Below are 22196 nucleotides of genomic sequence, written 5' to 3' on the forward strand. Positions count from 1 at the left end.
CCTTTGGTGCCTAAAAGGATTCATTTTAATTTATTGCAAAAGTAAAAGAAACTCATCTTTATTTTGTGCAAGGAAAAAGGGAAAGTTCTCACTTATCAACTTTAATTTTGTTGACCAAAATCACGATTTCTTTTGTTGACCAGGATTTCCAATTTTTTGATAGAAAATCATTGCTATAAAAGGTTAAAAAGAACACCATACTTTTTGGAGCAAAATCTCCAAACAGAAGTTAGCAAATCATTTCTTTGAAAGGTTAAAAAGAACACTTGAGTGCCTTGTCTCGAAAGTGGAAAGTATATGCTCTCCCCTTAATTGGGTGACCAAAATGCCAAACCACTCTTTCATGCTTTCTTCATTTCAAGCAGTTAAATCATTTAGCAAGCCTGTCATCCCGAGTTTCTCTTAGAGTGCCATTTAAATGGTCGGTGAGAAGGGAATGACCTAATTTCGAGCCCCATGGTGGGTGCCAGAAATGTTTGTGGGAAATGCAGTGGTGTACAAAAACATAAAATTCAGGTTCCAAAAGATCCACACACCAATGGGACTCTTGGTGCAAGTTATGAAGCTATATTGAATAGCTCAACTTCCCAAGGGATGTTCCATTGTTCTCTATCTCACAGGATCCCTCAAGTCAATGTCTTTTCTCTCAAATCACGGAGCAAAGTGACTTAGGAATAACAACTCCAAGAATGGGTGATGTTTGATTAATTTACCATGATTTCATTCCTAGATATGTATGATATTGAATCTATGATGATTTTAAACTAGTATGAATTTTATGTTATGATAAAGATTAGCAATCCTCTCCTAACAATATATACTAGTCTAACATGGATATGCTATGATATTTAAAATTACTTCTAAAATGCTATTAAGATGATTTTATCAAAGAGAGGCTAAATGCTCAGTAAAATGACTATAGATTACATGCATGAAACTTGGATATCTCAAAATGAGAGAATGAGAGCTCTATTTATAGGGAAAATAGGGAAATGGATGGTCAAGATTGGATAATCTTAACAAGGGCCAGGATTGAAAGTTATCAATCCATGTTTACAATTCTCACCAATGAAATGGTGACAATTGTCAACAAGAGGTTGCTTGAGAGGAGATGAAATAATAATTAAATGCTTGAGAAGACATGATGGTTACCTTAGGAGCTAAGGGTTAATGTTAGGTTAGGGTTATCCATTGGATAAAGCTTTTACCCAAGCAGTAAACTCTTGTGCAAGGGTTAAAGGGATAACCAAAGTTAAAGCCATGAATGTTTTATGAGACCCTTGGGTTAGATGAGGGTTGAGTTAGAGAGAAAGTCTCTAGCCATGAAAGAAGGTTGAGTTAACCATTAATGGTTATGAAGACTTTGAGGGTTAACTTGTTGAGGACATAAAGCCTTTAATAGTTATTGAAGACTTTGAGGGTTTGAGAAGTGACTTCCCTTTTCTTAGGGATGTGACAATAATTAGGAGATGGATTAGGCTAAATTAGAATTGATTAGAATAATCTAGAAGGGGTTTAGGGAGGCAAGTGGGAGATGTAGGAAAATGGAAGTGGAGGAAAAAGGAATTTAATTAAAATAAAACTACTTTATTTCAATCAAATAGATGCAACTTGCATAAATACAAGTGAGGGATTTAAATAAATAAATTAGAATTATTTATTTGCAAGGATTAATTTAATTAAATGTAAGTTTAATTAAAAGGGGAGAAGGGGGAATTTAATTAAATAAAGTAATTTATTTAATCAAAGGCTAGAAAAGGCTTAGGTGAACTTAATTAAATAAATTGAGTAATTCATTTAATCAAATAGATGAATATAAAGAATTTAATTAAATAGAAGAATGAGATTAAAATAAATATTAAATATTCATTTAGGAAAGTGGTCAGATTTATACGTCTACAATAATTACTATCATATCACCAATAATGTGATAAAGGCAATTTGTATGTAATATATAGTTACGGAAAAATTTCTCCCATCTTATTATTATAGTTTTAAAATTTTAAATATGTGTATATCCATGCAAATTTATTAGAATCCACTATTATGGATTGAGTTGATACAATATGTATTGGAAAGTAGATTAGTTTTGTGTTGAGTATATTTATTTATTAATTCTTACTCTATCTTATTAGCACCATATGTCCTTGTCACATCAAAGAGTGACATATCTTACTACAAACATAAAATAAATACATAATGAATACATATTTCAAAATTAGAAATATATAACAACTTTCAACTAAAAAATATAAAATTAATTTCAAGTAAAATGAAATAATCTTTCCAAATAAAATAACTCATAACATTTAAATAAAAATAAGAACAAGAAAAAAAAAATGTCAAGTAATATAATTTTAATTATTGTAAAGTAATTTGGCTCATGGGTTCCTTTCCCTATTGAGGTGGTTGGAGATAGGGTGAAGAACTGATAGTGCTAAGTGCAAAAGTGTGTGGACTTCTTAAAGGCCTCCATTAATGTAGTGAGTCTAGATCATGTCAACTCGTCCTTTGCATTCACAAACAACCAAAAACCTAATCAAGATATTCCAAAAGGTAATAATGTGAAAATTGAAACTTAGTTTCTCTAGTATGTTTAGTTTGAATGTAAAGCTGATAAGAGATATTGGATGTAGCTACTATGTAGGATTTTGTCTACGTAAGTAAGAGTAGAGATGCATTCTGGCCCTATTTTAGATTTGTTATTTAATTGAAAAATTTTCAATTTTTAATATATATGGAATGCAACACCCAAAAGTAGCTAGTTTACAAAAAAATCAATTGTGACTCAAAATTTTATTTGATGAATGTAAATAATCTATATTTTAAAATTAAGATTTATAATTCAAAACAAGTAAATATCTGTATTATTTGAATATATATATATATTTAATATATTAGAACTTAAAATGTTAAAAAGATAACTGCGTATGGATTAGCTTTTCCTCATTACCCATTAAAATACCGATGGAATTTTATTTACAATAAACTGTGATACTTGGAAACTGGCATGTATACCTTACACCAACCGATGGCTTATTTACATGACTCTACCAAATGATAGTTTATGCCACCATATATCAGATACTAAATACACGGGTGATAAGATCATAGCTGATTATTTGGAGGTTATAATGACTATGATGATCCTATATATATCTAGGGACAGAATACAATACTATAGTCGGTGGTACCAGAGGGGCAGGTGAAAGTGCTGGAAGAATCGTCCTTAGCATAACTGTATGCCTGTGGGCACTGGTTCTTGAACATCATCGAGTAGTTTGTGGCGGGGCAGTTCTTGACATAGGAACCTCTGCAGCAATACTGGTCAGTTTGAAAGACAGTACAGGCACTATTGCATCCACCATTCACCTTCAATTCAGCAGGGCAAGCAGCATTCACGTCGGCTTTGCATGCAGGGGCAGTGCACTGTCCATTTGTAGGATTGATGGAGAGAGGAACGTTGAAGCCGTCAACCAGGGAGACATCGTAGAAGTCCTGGTTGCCATCTCCATTTAGGGTGTACTCGACCAGCGTGGTCGGAACGCCCCCCGAGACTTGGCAGCTCAGTTGGCCGTTGCAGTCACCAGTTTGACAGGTTCCTCGGCCGCTCGCATCGAAAGAACAGCCAGTTCGGCCCCAGAATCTTGCCGCCTTTGTCCCTGCCGGCACATCGACGGTCCATGTCTGACCTTGGTCAAGCTGCTGCCCTCCTCCTGGTAGTCCTGCCGCCCAAACTGTGTACCCGCACTGGTTTCGTATATCAAACTTAACTGCCCACGCCTCTGCAACAAAACATACACACACAAAAATTATCGTAAGGCCTAGAGAGATGTATATACCATTCAACAACCTACAACACGTATTATTTTACCAACACATCTTACGTTGCATATGTAAAGATATGGCCAGTCCAGCCACAAGAACAAGCGCAAGATCTGATACCATCGCCATTATACCGTCTGAATTGAACGATTGAATGAAGATAGATAGATTGGGTATATGAGGAGGGATTATTCATTTATATAGAAAAAGATCGCTCCGCCGGTCATGAAGGAAGCAACAGAGGAAGGACCCGGCATGAGAAGGCTAGTATCGTACGCATTCCGGTTACAGAATTCAAGCTTGCATTTATAACATGACTTGACTTCAGGTAAGAGCTGCCCAGTTTCCAACCGTAAGGGTCATCAATATTCAGATAATAGCTGTAATATTAAAGACAACCAAGTTTCACAACAAATCAAACCAACAAAACATAAATAGCCATATGATATGGGAAAAAAAGGATGTTGGATTTAGTTTCATTGAACTTTAACTCTAAAGTAGCCAAATAAATATATAAGGACTTCCTAAAGTTTATTTTTTTATTTATTTTTGTAGCCCCCACCAATATTGTATAATAGACAAATTAGATATGGGACTGAGCATTAAGACTTCTATTTGAAGACCAACCCTAGATAACACCCTTGGCCCTTCAACTATTAATAAATAATTTAGAGCCAACTACCTTAAGAATAAATATATAACGGGGTGAAGGACTCCCTTGTAAGATAAAATAGGACAAGAATGAAATATTGAAAAAAGAATTTAATATGATCTAACAAATATATTTTTCAAATTACCAATATAAACCTGTAAATTGGGAAAGAAATCTAGACTCCTAAAGAGGAATTGCTTATCTACAAAGAGAAAATATTCTCAAGGAGTTTCAAGCCTTTTGCAAATAGGGAAGGGTTGCAAAGAAGATGTAAGGGAGTTTAGATTACTTTCTTAGAATTTCTTAGTCATAGTTAAAATTTTATGTATGATTACTTATTTTTAATCTCATTGTTTGAAACTAAGTATATACAAAGAAAAAAAATCCTAAAATAATCATAAAAAAAATCTCTGACTAGAAAATTTTAAATATTTAGAAAATATAGTTGTCCTTTTAGATTTGCAAATTTCTAAAAAAAACTTGTTCCCCTAGACCTAATCGACATTTCAAGATATTCTTATTTCACTATTGATAATAATTTAGTCTATTTTTTTAAATCATAAGTTCATATTCCACTACTTATTTAACATTTTTATTTGAAAGCAAATAATACCTATTTAAAAATTAAACCAATTTTTTGAAATTATTATAATATTAGTTACAAAAGTCAATTAAAATGTATATTTTTCAAATATTAAATTTTAAACTATTGATATGTTGAGTATTAATTAATAAGTTGTAATCTCACTTTTAATTATCGACAAACTTGAAAAATTTATAAATACATTAATAAACATAAAATTTTAAAAATAGATTGAGAAACATTCATAAGAAAACAAAGTATATAATTTAGAAAAATGGATCAATCAAACAAAATATCAAGTTTAACCAAAAGAAATTGTAAGCTTTTCCAATTTGATTCTATGAACTTAACATCTTCTTCAAATAATTTTTCTACAGTTTTTTGTTTGAACATTATTTATTAATAAATTGTATTCTCACTTTTAATTACTAATAAACTTAAATAAATTTATAAATACATTAATAAGAATAAATTTAAAAAATAGATTTAAAAACATTTATAAGAAAACAAAATATATAATTTTTAAAAAGTGGGTCAATCAAACAAAATATCAAGTTTAAGCAAAAGAAATTCTATGAAGTTAAAATCTTTATCAAGATAATTTTACATCTTCCGATTTGATTCTTAGGCTACCTTGGCTTTTCAAGTCACTGAAATAGTTAGGATCAAAAACTGGCCAGCTGTTACCTAGAGTCATTTCATGTATTCAATGCAGGTTTGAGTTCTGATAAACCAGGGCTCTCGTAGCATCCACGGCTTCTCAGCCGGGTCCATGCTAGTTTGCTTCCTTCTGAAGTTATTACGGTCGGAAACTGGGCAGCGGTTACCTGAAGTCAAGTCATGCACTAAATGCAACCTCAAGTCAAGTCATGCACTAAATGTAAGTTTGAATTCTAATAACAAGGGCTTTCATACGATGCATTGACAATTCTATGAATACAATACATGTTACACATTTTATGCATATAATACATGTTGCATATACATATAACTGCATCTAGATGCATCTTAGAATCTTATTCATACAATGCATGTTACACATCCTATGCATATAATGCATTTTACATAGACATATAACTACATGCAGATGCATCGTAGAAGCTGGATAGAGGGTGCCCTCGTACGTCACACTACTGCTCAGACTGAGTCCATGCTTCCTTCGTGTCTGCCCGGGAGATCTTTTCCTATATAAATGATGAATCCTTCTTCATATACTCAATCTATCCATCTTCATTCGACCGTTCAATACAGACGGTATAATGGCAACAGTATCAGATCTTGTGCTTATTCTTGTGGCTGGACTGGCTATATATCTTCAGATGCAAGGTAAGCTGTATTGGTAACATAAGAGTTTTAGATTGAATACACTATATATCCGAGGTTCACAATAATAATATGCATGTGTTTTTTGTTGCAGAGGCGGCAGCAGTTAAGTTTGAGATAACGAACCAGTGCAGGTACACGGTTTGGGCGGCAGGATTACCCGGCGGAGGGCAGCAGCTCGACCAGGGTAAGATATGGACCGTCGATGTGCCGGCAGGGACAAAGGGAGCAAGATTCTGGGGCCGAACCGGCTGCTCTTTTGATGCGAGCGACCGAGGAACCTGTCAAACCGGTGACTGCAACGGCCAATTGAGCTGCCAGGTCTCGGGAGGCATTCCCACCACGCTGGCTGAGTACACCCTCAATGGAGATGGCAACAAGGACTTCTACGACGTCTCCCTGGTGGACGAATTCAACGGTCCTCTCTCCATCAATCCTACAAACGGACAGTGCACTGCCCCTGCATGCAAAGCCGACGTCAATGCTGTTTGCCCTGCTGAGTTGAAGGTGAATGGCGGATGCAATAGTGCCTGCACTGTCTTTCAAACTGACCAGTATTGCTACAGAGGTGCCTATGTCGACAACTGCCCTGCCACAAACTACTCGATGATCTTCAAGAACCAGTGCCCTCAGGCCTACAGTTATGCCAAGGATGATACTTCCAGCACTTTCACCTGCCCTTCTGGAACCACTGACTACAGTATTGTATTCTGTCCCTAAATCTATATAGGAGTATGCTCATCTACATCCTAATAATCAGCTATGAGTGTATCACCTCCGTATTTAGTATCTGATATATGGTGGCATAAACTATCACTCGGTAGTCATATAAATAAGCCATCATTTGTTGTAAGGCGTTAGATGCAATTTTGAAGTATCACAGTTTACTATAAATAAAAGTCCAATATTCTAATGGGCAATTTGAAATAGGTAATTCATATGCAATATCTTTTTATAAATGTCTTTTATTATTTTAGTAGGGAAGGGGTCCTAAACCCTTACAAAAAAAACAAATAAACTAGAGAGCAACGACACAATCGCTGGCATCGGATAGCCAACACCCCAGAAAGCATAGAAACAACTCTCAAAAGTAATAAAACACTAACAATACCCACATAACTAAACATAATAACCCTCTCCAACTTCCTACTATCCATAATACAACTACTAGCATATAACTAAAAAGAGTTCATAATAGTATCAGAGTACTTAATCCACATGAAAACACCCAACATAAGGCATGCAGGCCTGTTTAGATAAAAGTCCATGTTAAAACTAATACTATCATCTTTTGAAATCAACCCAGACCAAAAAAAAGCACCAACCCAATAGCATCCTACTCATCCTTGATGACGTTCCATTCCCGCACAAGACACTACATCAGTTCCTTCTAGATCTTAGGTTACAACATGTCCTCTTTCTGCTCCTCTTGCAGGTTGACATCCTTCATCTTTTTTGCTTTTTTCTTCATCTTTCTCTATCTCAAGACAAACCCCATAACGACATTCTGCATAATTCATCAGTAATAGCACATAGGGAATTCAAGGCCTCTCCCATTAGCTGATGTCCTTGCCTATATTCGTCCATCTTCGCTTTAAGGTTCATGACCTTAACTTGTAGGTTAATTATCTAGTTTTGCTATTATTTGATGCTAAAATTCTCCTCCTCGGTAGGAGAGTCCTGAGAACAGGGCACCATTTCCACATCCTAAAAAAGTATTTTGAAGCAAGGATTTTTGTTTTGAATCAACCTTGTCCTCTAGAGAATCACTTAAACCCTTTGAATCCTCCTTACTGTCCTCCCCTTGTTCCTCCCCTTCCACCTGAAATTCCTCATCCTCCCCCCCTCCTCACTAGAGCTCCTGAGTTGTCATCATCATCAAGGGTAAAAGCCTTTGCCGGTTCAGGGGAAACATCTTCGGTTTCAATTTGTTTTTCTTGTCTTTGGCGAGCAGATGAGCCGACCTTCTTTCACCAAAGTGACCCTCCTATTTCTCCTTTTCATGCAGGTTATCTTTCACCTAATCTCATAGTTCTTACAAGATGAAAAATCAGACACCAATAATATCTATAGGTCCATTGCTATTGTATCCCATCCGTCGTATGATCAGGAATCATTAACCATATTGTTGTGTTGGTATGGCCACCTCTAGAGTAGTAGCTCTGACCTCTTCCTCATCCTTGTATAGCCAACTAAGGATGTCTTTCCCTTATGATTCATTTGCTAGTGTGCCCAATTGGATAAATTTTCCATCAAACTTGGTGATGGGTTGTGTTGATTGATGTGTCGATGCAGAAGGTTGTCCATGAGATTTTGGTGATGTTGGTAATTTTGATAGACACATGGGTTCAAAATAGTATTCTCCCATGCCTTGATCTTTGATTTCAACTTTTGTTTGAAGTCCATGGATAAAGACTTGATTTTTTCTTGATGATGATCTAATGCTAAGGAAGCTGGAGCTTTCCTATTGTGTGGAACTAGGCTGTCTTGAGCTGTCCCCATAGCATTGCAATGTTGAAAAGGATTATTATCGGTAGATATGGAGATTTCCTGTCCATTATATGGGAATTTGACACACTGATGGTATGTTGAAGGCACTACTTGCATTTCATGTATCCAAGGATGACCCAATAGAATATTGTATGTTAAGTCTATGTCTAAGACTTGGCACATAGTGTCCCTTTGTATCAGTCCTACCTAAATAGGTAGTATCACTGTTCCTTTAGATGACTTGTCTTCATCATCATAGGCCTTGATGGTGATCTTTTTGTTTGGATCAATAGACTTCTCAAAGAAGCCTAATGCACGGATAAGCTTTAAAGCACATATATTGAGACCAACTCCTCCATCTATTAATACTCTTTTAACTCGATGTTTGTAGACTAAGACTTTGATATGAAGGGGAGTGTTATGTGGATGACTCAAAGAGACATTATCATGTTGGAAAAGGTGAGTTTATGAGGCCCTGTCATATGAGCCACCATGGCTTGGAATTTTATCAATGTCCAGATCTTGAGGAATGTTTGTTTCAACCAATGCTTGTTCTAAGATATCCTTATCTTTTGGTGAGAACTTGAGCAACTCGAGTATAGATATTTGAGCAGGAGTTCTCTGTAGTTGATAAACCAAATCATATTGAGTATTGGGAATAGTGGTGGATGTTGATGTATGCCCTTTCAAGACGCATTTTTGAGCTTTGGTTGTCACATTGATTGATGCATGGTCTTGTTTGTCCTTGATTTTTATGACACTTATTTGGTTATCATCTATCAATATGTGATTGATGGTGTTGTTGTACAGGTGATTTATACAAGCTCCTCTTGTATCATTTGATGATGGAGCTCCTCCCTTCTTGTAATTTGGAAGAGGATTTTTAAAAGCATCGTGGTCACCGTTTGTTTTGAGACCATCAACCATTAAATCACCTCTATTGATCATATCCTGAACAATATTCTTAAGCCTCATGAAATCATTTGTGTGATGTCCTTTGTTTCGATGAAAATCACAAAAATACGAATCATTCCACCAAGGTGGTTTGACCTGGGGTTCAAAGTTGTTTATGGTCAGTAATGTGATAATTTTGTTCGCCAGGAGTTCTCGAAATGTCAATTCTAAGGTTTTCCCTAATGGTGTGTAGATGTGTCTATTTGGGAAAGTGTTGGTGTTACCTCTTTGGTTTGTATTATTCCCTCAGTTAGCCTTGTTTATTGTTGTTGCCTTGGGTATTGTTATTGGTATTTGAAATTGAAGGTCCTTGATTGGTATTTTGTGGATAAGTGTTAGTGCCTTGATTAACACCCTTTTGATTTTTGTTAGATTGTGGATTACCTCATAAAGCTAATACTAGTTGTTTGGACTTCATATCATTAGCATCAGCTCCTCCATCATTAACAATGTTTTTGTTTCTTGTCCAAAATCTTGATTTGTCTAAAGTGTTGTTGTTATTTTTATTGTTAAAGGAGTGAGTGTTGGATGAGTTAATTCCTTCCTTAAATAACTTCAATGTTCCTTTCTTGATGTAGGCTTCCTCTACTTGGATTCCATTTTCTATCAACTTGGTAAAAGCTGGTATGCATTGGAGCTTGAGTTGATAACACATCTCACTATTTAGATTGTCAATAAAGATCTCCATCTTTTCCTTTTCAGGCATGTCTCGAGGATATCTCGAAACCATACGTCTCCAACACTGAAGAAACACCATGAATGTTTCATTGCTTTTTTGTTTGGTGTTGCATACATCCAACATGGTGATTGCATCCTAAATATTATAGGAGTATTTTGTGATAAATTTGTTTACAAACTCATCAAATGATCTGATGGGAAGTGTAAGTTTAGACAACCACTCCATTGTTTTCCCTCCCAAACTTCTTGGGAATAGTCTCATTAAGAATCATCGTGAGAAAACTCTAGGCTTATGGTACAAAATTCCCGAACATGATTGCGAGGATCACTTTTAGCATCGTATTTGTCGTACTTTCGCATATCTGAATTTGGGGGAAAAGGTATCATGTTTAATCTCCTGTCAAAGGAGTAAGGACAGATTTCATCCAAGGAGTATCGCATTGTGGTCCCTTGTTGCATGTTCTACATTTGCCTTTGCAGCATTTGGATTTGTTGTGTAAGAGTGACCATGGGTGCATTTGTATGTCGAGGGAAACCTTCCCCCTTTCATTAAGATTATCCTGAGGTCGGCCATGGTTGTGTTCGGGGGTGTTATTTTGTTCATGCATGATTTATGGGCCATGTGTTTCTTCTTCTATTTTTTGGTCTTGATAGGCATAATTTCTAGACCTTGTTCTAAAAATTCTTTCAGCGACATTCCTTAAGTTTTCGGTATTAAAATCTTTAGGAAGTGTAACTCCTTTTCTAGTTAGCATGAGCATATATTTTTCCTCGTTTGCTTCAATAAGTCTTTCCATGAGCCTTTGGAATGAGGGGTTTTCTTGACATTCTTGGAGTTGTCATTCCTAAGTCACTTTGCTCAATGATTTGAGAGAAAAGACATTGACTTGAGGGATCATGTTAGATAGAGAACAATGGAACATCCCTTGGGAAGTTGAGCTATTCAATATAGCTCCATAACTTGCACCAAGAGTCCCATTGGTGTGTGGATCTTTTGGAACCTTAATTTTACGTTTCTGTACACCACATTTCCTGCACACATTTGTGGCGCCCACCATGGGGCCGAACCCCATTAATCTTATCATTTTTTTTGTAGGAGCAATATTGCAAGCACGTGGGAAAGCTGGTTTAGCACATTGGGACCTTTCTTTAGTGCGTAGAAACATTAGTTAGTGCTTCTAGTATACTATTTAGTGAAGACCTCTCCACTAGCACATTTAGACTTTTTGTTAGCACCTGATATTCTGGTTGTATTCTATATCATCATAACGCATTCGACAAACATAGTAGAACATTCGGTAACCATCTTAGCGCATAGAAGTCATTTTGTAGCACATTTTCATGTTTTTGTAGTGCATCTGCACGTTTCTGTAGCTCACCTGTGCAATAGTCTAATGCATAGCTCTAACAAAGGAAAACGCAAAACTGTAATCGAAGAAAGAAAATTTTAGGCTTGTGAAGCCCACCCTCAGAATTTGATTATTTTGCTAACTGATTTTGTTCAGGTTCAAACCTTTTTCTGCAGGAGCAATAGGAGTTAGTTTAAGTTTTTCTTTTCTTTCTTTCAAAAGTTAGTTAAAAAGAACTCACCCTCTTTTTTATTGCAAAAGCTTAAAATAAACCTCATAAGTTCTTTGGGATGTTTAAAATGAACTTCATACTTTCCTTTGGTATTTAAAACAAAACTTCATCTTTTTCTTATTGCATGGGTAAAAAGAACAACAAAGAAAAAAATTTCATTCTTCCAAGTTAGGAAAACACTTCGTTCGGGTTTTAAAAGAACAACAAATTTACTTTTCAATCAACAAAGGTAAAAAGAAATTCACCTTCCTTTGGTGCCTAAAAGGATTCATTTTAATTTATTGCAAAAGTAAAAGAAACTCATCTTTATTTTGTGCAAGGAAAAAGGGAAAGTTCTCACTTATCAACTTTAATTTTGTTGACCAAAATCACGATTTCTTTTGTTGACCAGGATTTCCAATTTTTTGATAGAAAATCATTGCTATAAAAGGTTAAAAAGAACACCATACTTTTTGGAGCAAAATCTCCAAACAGAAGTTAGCAAATCATTTCTTTGAAAGGTTAAAAAGAACACTTGAGTGCCTTGTCTCGAAAGTGGAAAGTATATGCTCTCCCCTTAATTGGGTGACCAAAATGCCAAACCACTCTTTCATGCTTTCTTCATTTCAAGCAGTTAAATCATTTAGCAAGCCTGTCATCCCGAGTTTCTCTTAGAGTGCCATTTAAATGGTCGGTGAGAAGGGAATGACCTAATTTCGAGCCCCATGGTGGGTGCCAGAAATGTTTGTGGGAAATGCAGTGGTGTACAAAAACATAAAATTCAGGTTCCAAAAGATCCACACACCAATGGGACTCTTGGTGCAAGTTATGAAGCTATATTGAATAGCTCAACTTCCCAAGGGATGTTCCATTGTTCTCTATCTCACAGGATCCCTCAAGTCAATGTCTTTTCTCTCAAATCACGGAGCAAAGTGACTTAGGAATAACAACTCCAAGAATGGGTGATGTTTGATTAATTTACCATGATTTCATTCCTAGATATGTATGATATTGAATCTATGATGATTTTAAACTAGTATGAATTTTATGTTATGATAAAGATTAGCAATCCTCTCCTAACAATATATACTAGTCTAACATGGATATGCTATGATATTTAAAATTACTTCTAAAATGCTATTAAGATGATTTTATCAAAGAGAGGCTAAATGCTCAGTAAAATGACTATAGATTACATGCATGAAACTTGGATATCTCAAAATGAGAGAATGAGAGCTCTATTTATAGGGAAAATAGGGAAATGGATGGTCAAGATTGGATAATCTTAACAAGGGCCAGGATTGAAAGTTATCAATCCATGTTTACAATTCTCACCAATGAAATGGTGACAATTGTCAACAAGAGGTTGCTTGAGAGGAGATGAAATAATAATTAAATGCTTGAGAAGACATGATGGTTACCTTAGGAGCTAAGGGTTAATGTTAGGTTAGGGTTATCCATTGGATAAAGCTTTTACCCAAGCAGTAAACTCTTGTGCAAGGGTTAAAGGGATAACCAAAGTTAAAGCCATGAATGTTTTATGAGACCCTTGGGTTAGATGAGGGTTGAGTTAGAGAGAAAGTCTCTAGCCATGAAAGAAGGTTGAGTTAACCATTAATGGTTATGAAGACTTTGAGGGTTAACTTGTTGAGGACATAAAGCCTTTAATAGTTATTGAAGACTTTGAGGGTTTGAGAAGTGACTTCCCTTTTCTTAGGGATGTGACAATAATTAGGAGATGGATTAGGCTAAATTAGAATTGATTAGAATAATCTAGAAGGGGTTTAGGGAGGCAAGTGGGAGATGTAGGAAAATGGAAGTGGAGGAAAAAGGAATTTAATTAAAATAAAACTACTTTATTTCAATCAAATAGATGCAACTTGCATAAATACAAGTGAGGGATTTAAATAAATAAATTAGAATTATTTATTTGCAAGGATTAATTTAATTAAATGTAAGTTTAATTAAAAGGGGAGAAGGGGGAATTTAATTAAATAAAGTAATTTATTTAATCAAAGGCTAGAAAAGGCTTAGGTGAACTTAATTAAATAAATTGAGTAATTCATTTAATCAAATAGATGAATATAAAGAATTTAATTAAATAGAAGAATGAGATTAAAATAAATATTAAATATTCATTTAGGAAAGTGGTCAGATTTATACGTCTACAATAATTACTATCATATCACCAATAATGTGATAAAGGCAATTTGTATGTAATATATAGTTACGGAAAAATTTCTCCCATCTTATTATTATAGTTTTAAAATTTTAAATATGTGTATATCCATGCAAATTTATTAGAATCCACTATTATGGATTGAGTTGATACAATATGTATTGGAAAGTAGATTAGTTTTGTGTTGAGTATATTTATTTATTAATTCTTACTCTATCTTATTAGCACCATATGTCCTTGTCACATCAAAGAGTGACATATCTTACTACAAACATAAAATAAATACATAATGAATACATATTTCAAAATTAGAAATATATAACAACTTTCAACTAAAAAATATAAAATTAATTTCAAGTAAAATGAAATAATCTTTCCAAATAAAATAACTCATAACATTTAAATAAAAATAAGAACAAGAAAAAAAAAATGTCAAGTAATATAATTTTAATTATTGTAAAGTAATTTGGCTCATGGGTTCCTTTCCCTATTGAGGTGGTTGGAGATAGGGTGAAGAACTGATAGTGCTAAGTGCAAAAGTGTGTGGACTTCTTAAAGGCCTCCATTAATGTAGTGAGTCTAGATCATGTCAACTCGTCCTTTGCATTCACAAACAACCAAAAACCTAATCAAGATATTCCAAAAGGTAATAATGTGAAAATTGAAACTTAGTTTCTCTAGTATGTTTAGTTTGAATGTAAAGCTGATAAGAGATATTGGATGTAGCTACTATGTAGGATTTTGTCTACGTAAGTAAGAGTAGAGATGCATTCTGGCCCTATTTTAGATTTGTTATTTAATTGAAAAATTTTCAATTTTTAATATATATGGAATGCAACACCCAAAAGTAGCTAGTTTACAAAAAAATCAATTGTGACTCAAAATTTTATTTGATGAATGTAAATAATCTATATTTTAAAATTAAGATTTATAATTCAAAACAAGTAAATATCTGTATTATTTGAATATATATATATATTTAATATATTAGAACTTAAAATGTTAAAAAGATAACTGCGTATGGATTAGCTTTTCCTCATTACCCATTAAAATACCGATGGAATTTTATTTACAATAAACTGTGATACTTGGAAACTGGCATGTATACCTTACACCAACCGATGGCTTATTTACATGACTCTACCAAATGATAGTTTATGCCACCATATATCAGATACTAAATACACGGGTGATAAGATCATAGCTGATTATTTGGAGGTTATAATGACTATGATGATCCTATATATATCTAGGGACAGAATACAATACTATAGTCGGTGGTACCAGAGGGGCAGGTGAAAGTGCTGGAAGAATCGTCCTTAGCATAACTGTATGCCTGTGGGCACTGGTTCTTGAACATCATCGAGTAGTTTGTGGCGGGGCAGTTCTTGACATAGGAACCTCTGCAGCAATACTGGTCAGTTTGAAAGACAGTACAGGCACTATTGCATCCACCATTCACCTTCAATTCAGCAGGGCAAGCAGCATTCACGTCGGCTTTGCATGCAGGGGCAGTGCACTGTCCATTTGTAGGATTGATGGAGAGAGGAACGTTGAAGCCGTCAACCAGGGAGACATCGTAGAAGTCCTGGTTGCCATCTCCATTTAGGGTGTACTCGACCAGCGTGGTCGGAACGCCCCCCGAGACTTGGCAGCTCAGTTGGCCGTTGCAGTCACCAGTTTGACAGGTTCCTCGGCCGCTCGCATCGAAAGAACAGCCAGTTCGGCCCCAGAATCTTGCCGCCTTTGTCCCTGCCGGCACATCGACGGTCCATGTCTGACCTTGGTCAAGCTGCTGCCCTCCTCCTGGTAGTCCTGCCGCCCAAACTGTGTACCCGCACTGGTTTCGTATATCAAACTTAACTGCCCACGCCTCTGCAACAAAACATACACACACAAAAATTATCGTAAGGCCTAGAGAGATGTATATACCATTCAACAACCTACAACACGTATTATTTTACCAACACATCTTACGTTGCATATGTAAAGATATGGCCAGTCCAGCCACAAGAACAAGCGCAAGATCTGATACCATCGCCATTATACCGTCTGAATTGAACGATTGAATGAAGATAGATAGATTGGGTATATGAGGAGGGATTATTCATTTATATAGAAAAAGATCGCTCCGCCGGTCATGAAGGAAGCAACAGAGGAAGGACCCGGCATGAGAAGGCTAGTATCGTACGCATTCCGGTTACAGAATTCAAGCTTGCATTTATAACATGACTTGACTTCAGGTAAGAGCTGCCCAGTTTCCAACCGTAAGGGTCATCAATATTCAGATAATAGCTGTAATATTAAAGACAACCAAGTTTCACAACAAATCAAACCAACAAAACATAAATAGCCATATGATATGGGAAAAAAAGGATGTTGGATTTAGTTTCATTGAACTTTAACTCTAAAGTAGCCAAATAAATATATAAGGACTTCCTAAAGTTTATTTTTTTATTTATTTTTGTAGCCCCCACCAATATTGTATAATAGACAAATTAGATATGGGACTGAGCATTAAGACTTCTATTTGAAGACCAACCCTAGATAACACCCTTGGCCCTTCAACTATTAATAAATAATTTAGAGCCAACTACCTTAAGAATAAATATATAACGGGGTGAAGGACTCCCTTGTAAGATAAAATAGGACAAGAATGAAATATTGAAAAAAGAATTTAATATGATCTAACAAATATATTTTTCAAATTACCAATATAAACCTGTAAATTGGGAAAGAAATCTAGACTCCTAAAGAGGAATTGCTTATCTACAAAGAGAAAATATTCTCAAGGAGTTTCAAGCCTTTTGCAAATAGGGAAGGGTTGCAAAGAAGATGTAAGGGAGTTTAGATTACTTTCTTAGAATTTCTTAGTCATAGTTAAAATTTTATGTATGATTACTTATTTTTAATCTCATTGTTTGAAACTAAGTATATACAAAGAAAAAAAATCCTAAAATAATCATAAAAAAAATCTCTGACTAGAAAATTTTAAATATTTAGAAAATATAGTTGTCCTTTTAGATTTGCAAATTTCTAAAAAAAACTTGTTCCCCTAGACCTAATCGACATTTCAAGATATTCTTATTTCACTATTGATAATAATTTAGTCTATTTTTTTAAATCATAAGTTCATATTCCACTACTTATTTAACATTTTTATTTGAAAGCAAATAATACCTATTTAAAAATTAAACCAATTTTTTGAAATTATTATAATATTAGTTACAAAAGTCAATTAAAATGTATATTTTTCAAATATTAAATTTTAAACTATTGATATGTTGAGTATTAATTAATAAGTTGTAATCTCACTTTTAATTATCGACAAACTTGAAAAATTTATAAATACATTAATAAACATAAAATTTTAAAAATAGATTGAGAAACATTCATAAGAAAACAAAGTATATAATTTAGAAAAATGGATCAATCAAACAAAATATCAAGTTTAACCAAAAGAAATTGTAAGCTTTTCCAATTTGATTCTATGAACTTAACATCTTCTTCAAATAATTTTTCTACAGTTTTTTGTTTGAACATTATTTATTAATAAATTGTATTCTCACTTTTAATTACTAATAAACTTAAATAAATTTATAAATACATTAATAAGAATAAATTTAAAAAATAGATTTAAAAACATTTATAAGAAAACAAAATATATAATTTTTAAAAAGTGGGTCAATCAAACAAAATATCAAGTTTAAGCAAAAGAAATTCTATGAAGTTAAAATCTTTATCAAGATAATTTTACATCTTCCGATTTGATTCTTAGGCTACCTTGGCTTTTCAAGTCACTGAAATAGTTAGGATCAAAAACTGGCCAGCTGTTACCTAGAGTCATTTCATGTATTCAATGCAGGTTTGAGTTCTGATAAACCAGGGCTCTCGTAGCATCCACGGCTTCTCAGCCGGGTCCATGCTAGTTTGCTTCCTTCTGAAGTTATTACGGTCGGAAACTGGGCAGCGGTTACCTGAAGTCAAGTCATGCACTAAATGCAACCTGAAGTCAAGTCATGCACTAAATGTAAGTTTGAATTCTAATAACAAGGGCTTTCGTACGATGCATTGACAATTCTATGAATACAATACATGTTACACATTTTATGCATATAATACATGTTGCATATACATATAACTGCATCTAGATGCATCTTAGAATCTTATTCATACAATGCATGTTACACATCCTATGCATATAATGCATTTTACATAGACATATAACTACATGCAGATGCATCGTAGAAGCTGGATAGAGGGTGCCCTCGTACGTCACACTACTGCTCAGACTGAGTCCATGCTTCCTTCGTGTCTGCCCGGGAGATCTTTTCCTATATAAATGATGAATCCTTCTTCATATACTCAATCTATCCATCTTCATTCGACCGTTCAATACAGACGGTATAATGGCAACAGTATCAGATCTTGTGCTTATTCTTGTGGCTGGACTGGCTATATATCTTCAGATGCAAGGTAAGCTGTATTGGTAACATAAGAGTTTTAGATTGAATACACTATATATCCGAGGTTCACAATAATAATATGCGTGTGTTTTTTGTTGCAGAGGCGGCAGCAGTTAAGTTTGAGATAACGAACCAGTGCAGGTACACGGTTTGGGCGGCAGGATTACCCGGCGGAGGGCAGCAGCTCGACCAGGGTAAGACATGGACCGTCGATGTGCCGGCAGGGACAAAGGGAGCAAGATTCTGGGGCCGAACCGGCTGCTCTTTTGATGCGAGCGACCGAGGAACCTGTCAAACCGGTGACTGCAACGGCCAATTGAGCTGCCAGGTCTCGGGAGGCATTCCCACCACGCTGGCTGAGTACACCCTCAATGGAGATGGCAACAAGGACTTCTACGACGTCTCCCTGGTGGACGAATTCAACGGTCCTCTCTCCATCAATCCTACAAACGGACAGTGCACTGCCCCTGCATGCAAAGCCGACGTCAATGCTGTTTGCCCTGCTGAGTTGAAGGTGAATGGCGGATGCAATAGTGCCTGCACTGTCTTTCAAACTGACCAGTATTGCTACAGAGGTGCCTATGTCGACAACTGCCCTGCCACAAACTACTCGATGATCTTCAAGAACCAGTGCCCTCAGGCCTACAGTTATGCCAAGGATGATACTTCCAGCACTTTCACCTGCCCTTCTGGAACCACTAACTACAGTATTGTATTCTGTCCCTAAATCTATATAGGAGTATGCTCATCTACATCCTAATAATCAGCTATGAGTGTATCACCTCCGTATTTAGTATCTGATATATGGTGGCATAAACTATCACTCGGTAGTCATATAAATAAGCCATCATTTGTTGTAAGGCGTTAGATGCAATTTTGAAGTATCACAGTTTACTATAAATAAAAGTCCAATATTCTAATGGGCAATTTGAAATAGGTAATTCATATGCAATATCTTTTTATAAATGTCTTTTATTATTTTAGTAGGGAAGGGGTCCTAAACCCTTACAAAAAAAACAAATAAACTAGAGAGCAACGACACAATCGCTGGCATCGGATAGCCAACACCCCAGAAAGCATAGAAACAACTCTCAAAAGTAATAAAACACTAACAATACCCACATAACTAAACATAATAACCCTCTCCAACTTCCTACTATCCATAATACAACTACTAGCATATAACTAAAAAGAGTTCATAATAGTATCAGAGTACTTAATCCACATGAAAACACCCAACATAAGGCATGCAGGCCTGTTTAGATAAAAGTCCATGTTAAAACTAATACTATCATCTTTTGAAATCAACCCAGACCAAAAAAAAGCACCAACCCAATAGCATCCTACTCATCCTTGATGACGTTCCATTCTCGCACAAGACACTACATCAGTTCCTTCTAGATCTTAGGTTACAACATGTCCTCTTTCTGCTCCTCTTGCAGGTTGACATCCTTCATCTTTTTTGCTTTTTTCTTCATCTTTCTCTATCTCAAGACAAACCCCATAACGACATTCTGCATAATTCATCAGTAATAGCACATAGGGAATTCAAGGCCTCTCCCATTAGCTGATGTCCTTGCCTATATTCGTCCATCTTCGCTTTAAGGTTCATGACCTTAACTTGTAGGTTAATTATCTAGTTTTGCTATTATTTGATGCTAAAATTCTCCTCCTCGGTAGGAGAGTCCTGAGAACAGGGCACCATTTCCACATCCTAAAAAAGTATTTTGAAGCAAGGATTTTTGTTTTGAATCAACCTTGTCCTCTAGAGAATCACTTAAACCCTTTGAATCCTCCTTACTGTCCTCCCCTTGTTCCTCCCCTTCCACCTGAAATTCCTCATCCTCCCCCCCTCCTCACTAGAGCTCCTGAGTTGTCATCATCATCAAGGGTAAAAGCCTTTGCCGGTTCAGGGGAAACATCTTCGGTTTCAATTTGTTTTTCTTGTCTTTGGCGAGCAGATGAGCCGACCTTCTTTCACCAAAGTGACCCTCCTATTTCTCCTTTTCATGCAGGTTATCTTTCACCTAATCTCATAGTTCTTACAAGATGAAAAATCAGACACCAATAATATCTATAGGTCCATTGCTATTGTATCCCATCCGTCGTATGATCAGGAATCATTAACCATATTGTTGTGTTGGTATGGCCACCTCTAGAGTAGCAGCTCTGACCTCTTCCTCATCCTTGTATAGCCAACTAAGGATGTCTTTCCCTTATGATTCATTTGCTAGTGTGCCCAATTGGATAAATTTTCCATCAAACTTGGTGATGGGTTGTGTTGATTGATGTGTCGATGCAGAAGGTTGTCCATGAGATTTTGGTGATGTTGGTAATTTTGATAGACACATGGGTTCAAAATAGTATTCTCCCATGCCTTGATCTTTGATTTCAACTTTTGTTTGAAGTCCATGGATAAAGACTTGATTTTTTCTTGATGATGATCTAATGCTAAGGAAGCTGGAGCTTTCCTATTGTGTGGAACTAGGCTGTCTTGAGCTGTCCCCATAGCATTGCAATGTTGAAAAGGATTATTATCGGTAGATATGGAGATTTCCTGTCCATTATATGGGAATTTGACACACTGATGGTATGTTGAAGGCACTACTTGCATTTCATGTATCCAAGGATGACCCAATAGAATATTGTATGTTAAGTCTATGTCTAAGACTTGGCACATAGTGTCCCTTTGTATCAGTCCTACCTAAATAGGTAGTATCACTGTTCCTTTAGATGACTTGTCTTCATCATCATAGGCCTTGATGGTGATCTTTTTGTTTGGATCAATAGACTTCTCAAAGAAGCCTAATGCACGGATAAGCTTTAAAGCACATATATTGAGACCAACTCCTCCATCTATTAATACTCTTTTAACTCGATGTTTGTAGACTAAGACTTTGATATGAAGGGGAGTGTTATGTGGATGACTCAAAGAGACATTATCATGTTGGAAAAGGTGAGTTTATGAGGCCCTGTCATATGAGCCACCATGGCTTGGAATTTTATCAATGTCCAAATCTTGAGGAATGTTTGTTTCAACCAATGCTTGTTCTAAGATATCCTTATCTTTTGGTGAGAACTTGAGCAACTCGAGTATAGATATTTGAGCAGGAGTTCTCTGTAGTTGATAAACCAAATCATATTGAGTATTGGGAATAGTGGTGGATGTTGATGTATGCCCTTTCAAGACGCATTTTTGAGCTTTGGTTGTCACATTGATTGATGCATGGTCTTGTTTGTCCTTGATTTTTATGACATTTATTTGGTTATCATCTATCAATATGTGATTGATGGTGTTGTTGTACAGGTGATTTATACAAGCTCCTCTTGTATCATTTGATGATGGAGCTCCTCCCTTCTTGTAATTTGGAAGAGGATTTTTAAAAGCATCGTGGTCACCGTTTGTTTTGAGACCATCAACCATTAAATCACCTCTATTGATCATATCCTGAACAATATTCTTAAGCCTCATGAAATCATTTGTGT

At 35.5% G+C, this 22196-nt stretch overlaps 4 protein-coding genes across 4 annotated transcripts; 2 read left to right on the plus strand and 2 right to left on the minus strand.

Annotated features, from left to right (window-relative positions):
* Positions 1-2949: 2949 nt before the first annotated feature.
* LOC131864481 (pathogenesis-related thaumatin-like protein 3.7) lies at positions 2950-3990 on the minus strand. Its single transcript, XM_059215252.1, has 2 exons — positions 3888-3990; positions 2950-3785 (listed from the first exon to the last, which is right to left on the minus strand). The coding sequence occupies exons 1-2, from the start codon at positions 3952-3954 to the stop codon at positions 3160-3162; spliced, it is 693 nt and encodes a 230-aa protein (XP_059071235.1). The 5' UTR covers positions 3955-3990; the 3' UTR covers positions 2950-3159.
* A 2329-nt stretch (positions 3991-6319) lies between these two features.
* Positions 6320-7103, plus strand: LOC131056022 (pathogenesis-related thaumatin-like protein 3.7). The gene is made up of 2 exons (XM_057990334.2): positions 6320-6386; positions 6478-7103. Exons 1-2 carry the CDS (start codon positions 6320-6322, stop codon positions 7101-7103), a joined length of 693 nt encoding a protein of 230 aa, XP_057846317.2.
* An 8180-nt stretch (positions 7104-15283) lies between these two features.
* Positions 15284-16324, minus strand: LOC131055991 (pathogenesis-related thaumatin-like protein 3.7). The gene is made up of 2 exons (XM_057990311.2): positions 16222-16324; positions 15284-16119 (listed from the first exon to the last, which is right to left on the minus strand). Exons 1-2 carry the CDS (start codon positions 16286-16288, stop codon positions 15494-15496), a joined length of 693 nt encoding a protein of 230 aa, XP_057846294.1. The 5' UTR covers positions 16289-16324; the 3' UTR covers positions 15284-15493.
* A 2329-nt stretch (positions 16325-18653) lies between these two features.
* Positions 18654-19437, plus strand: LOC131055996 (pathogenesis-related thaumatin-like protein 3.7). The gene is made up of 2 exons (XM_057990317.2): positions 18654-18720; positions 18812-19437. The coding sequence occupies exons 1-2, from the start codon at positions 18654-18656 to the stop codon at positions 19435-19437; spliced, it is 693 nt and encodes a 230-aa protein (XP_057846300.2).
* The last annotated feature ends 2759 nt before the right edge of the window (positions 19438-22196 follow it).

The sequence above is a fragment of the Cryptomeria japonica genome, unplaced genomic scaffold (genome assembly GCF_030272615.1).
Source record: "Cryptomeria japonica unplaced genomic scaffold, Sugi_1.0 HiC_scaffold_87, whole genome shotgun sequence".
NCBI lineage: Eukaryota > Viridiplantae > Streptophyta > Pinopsida > Cupressales > Cupressaceae > Cryptomeria > Cryptomeria japonica.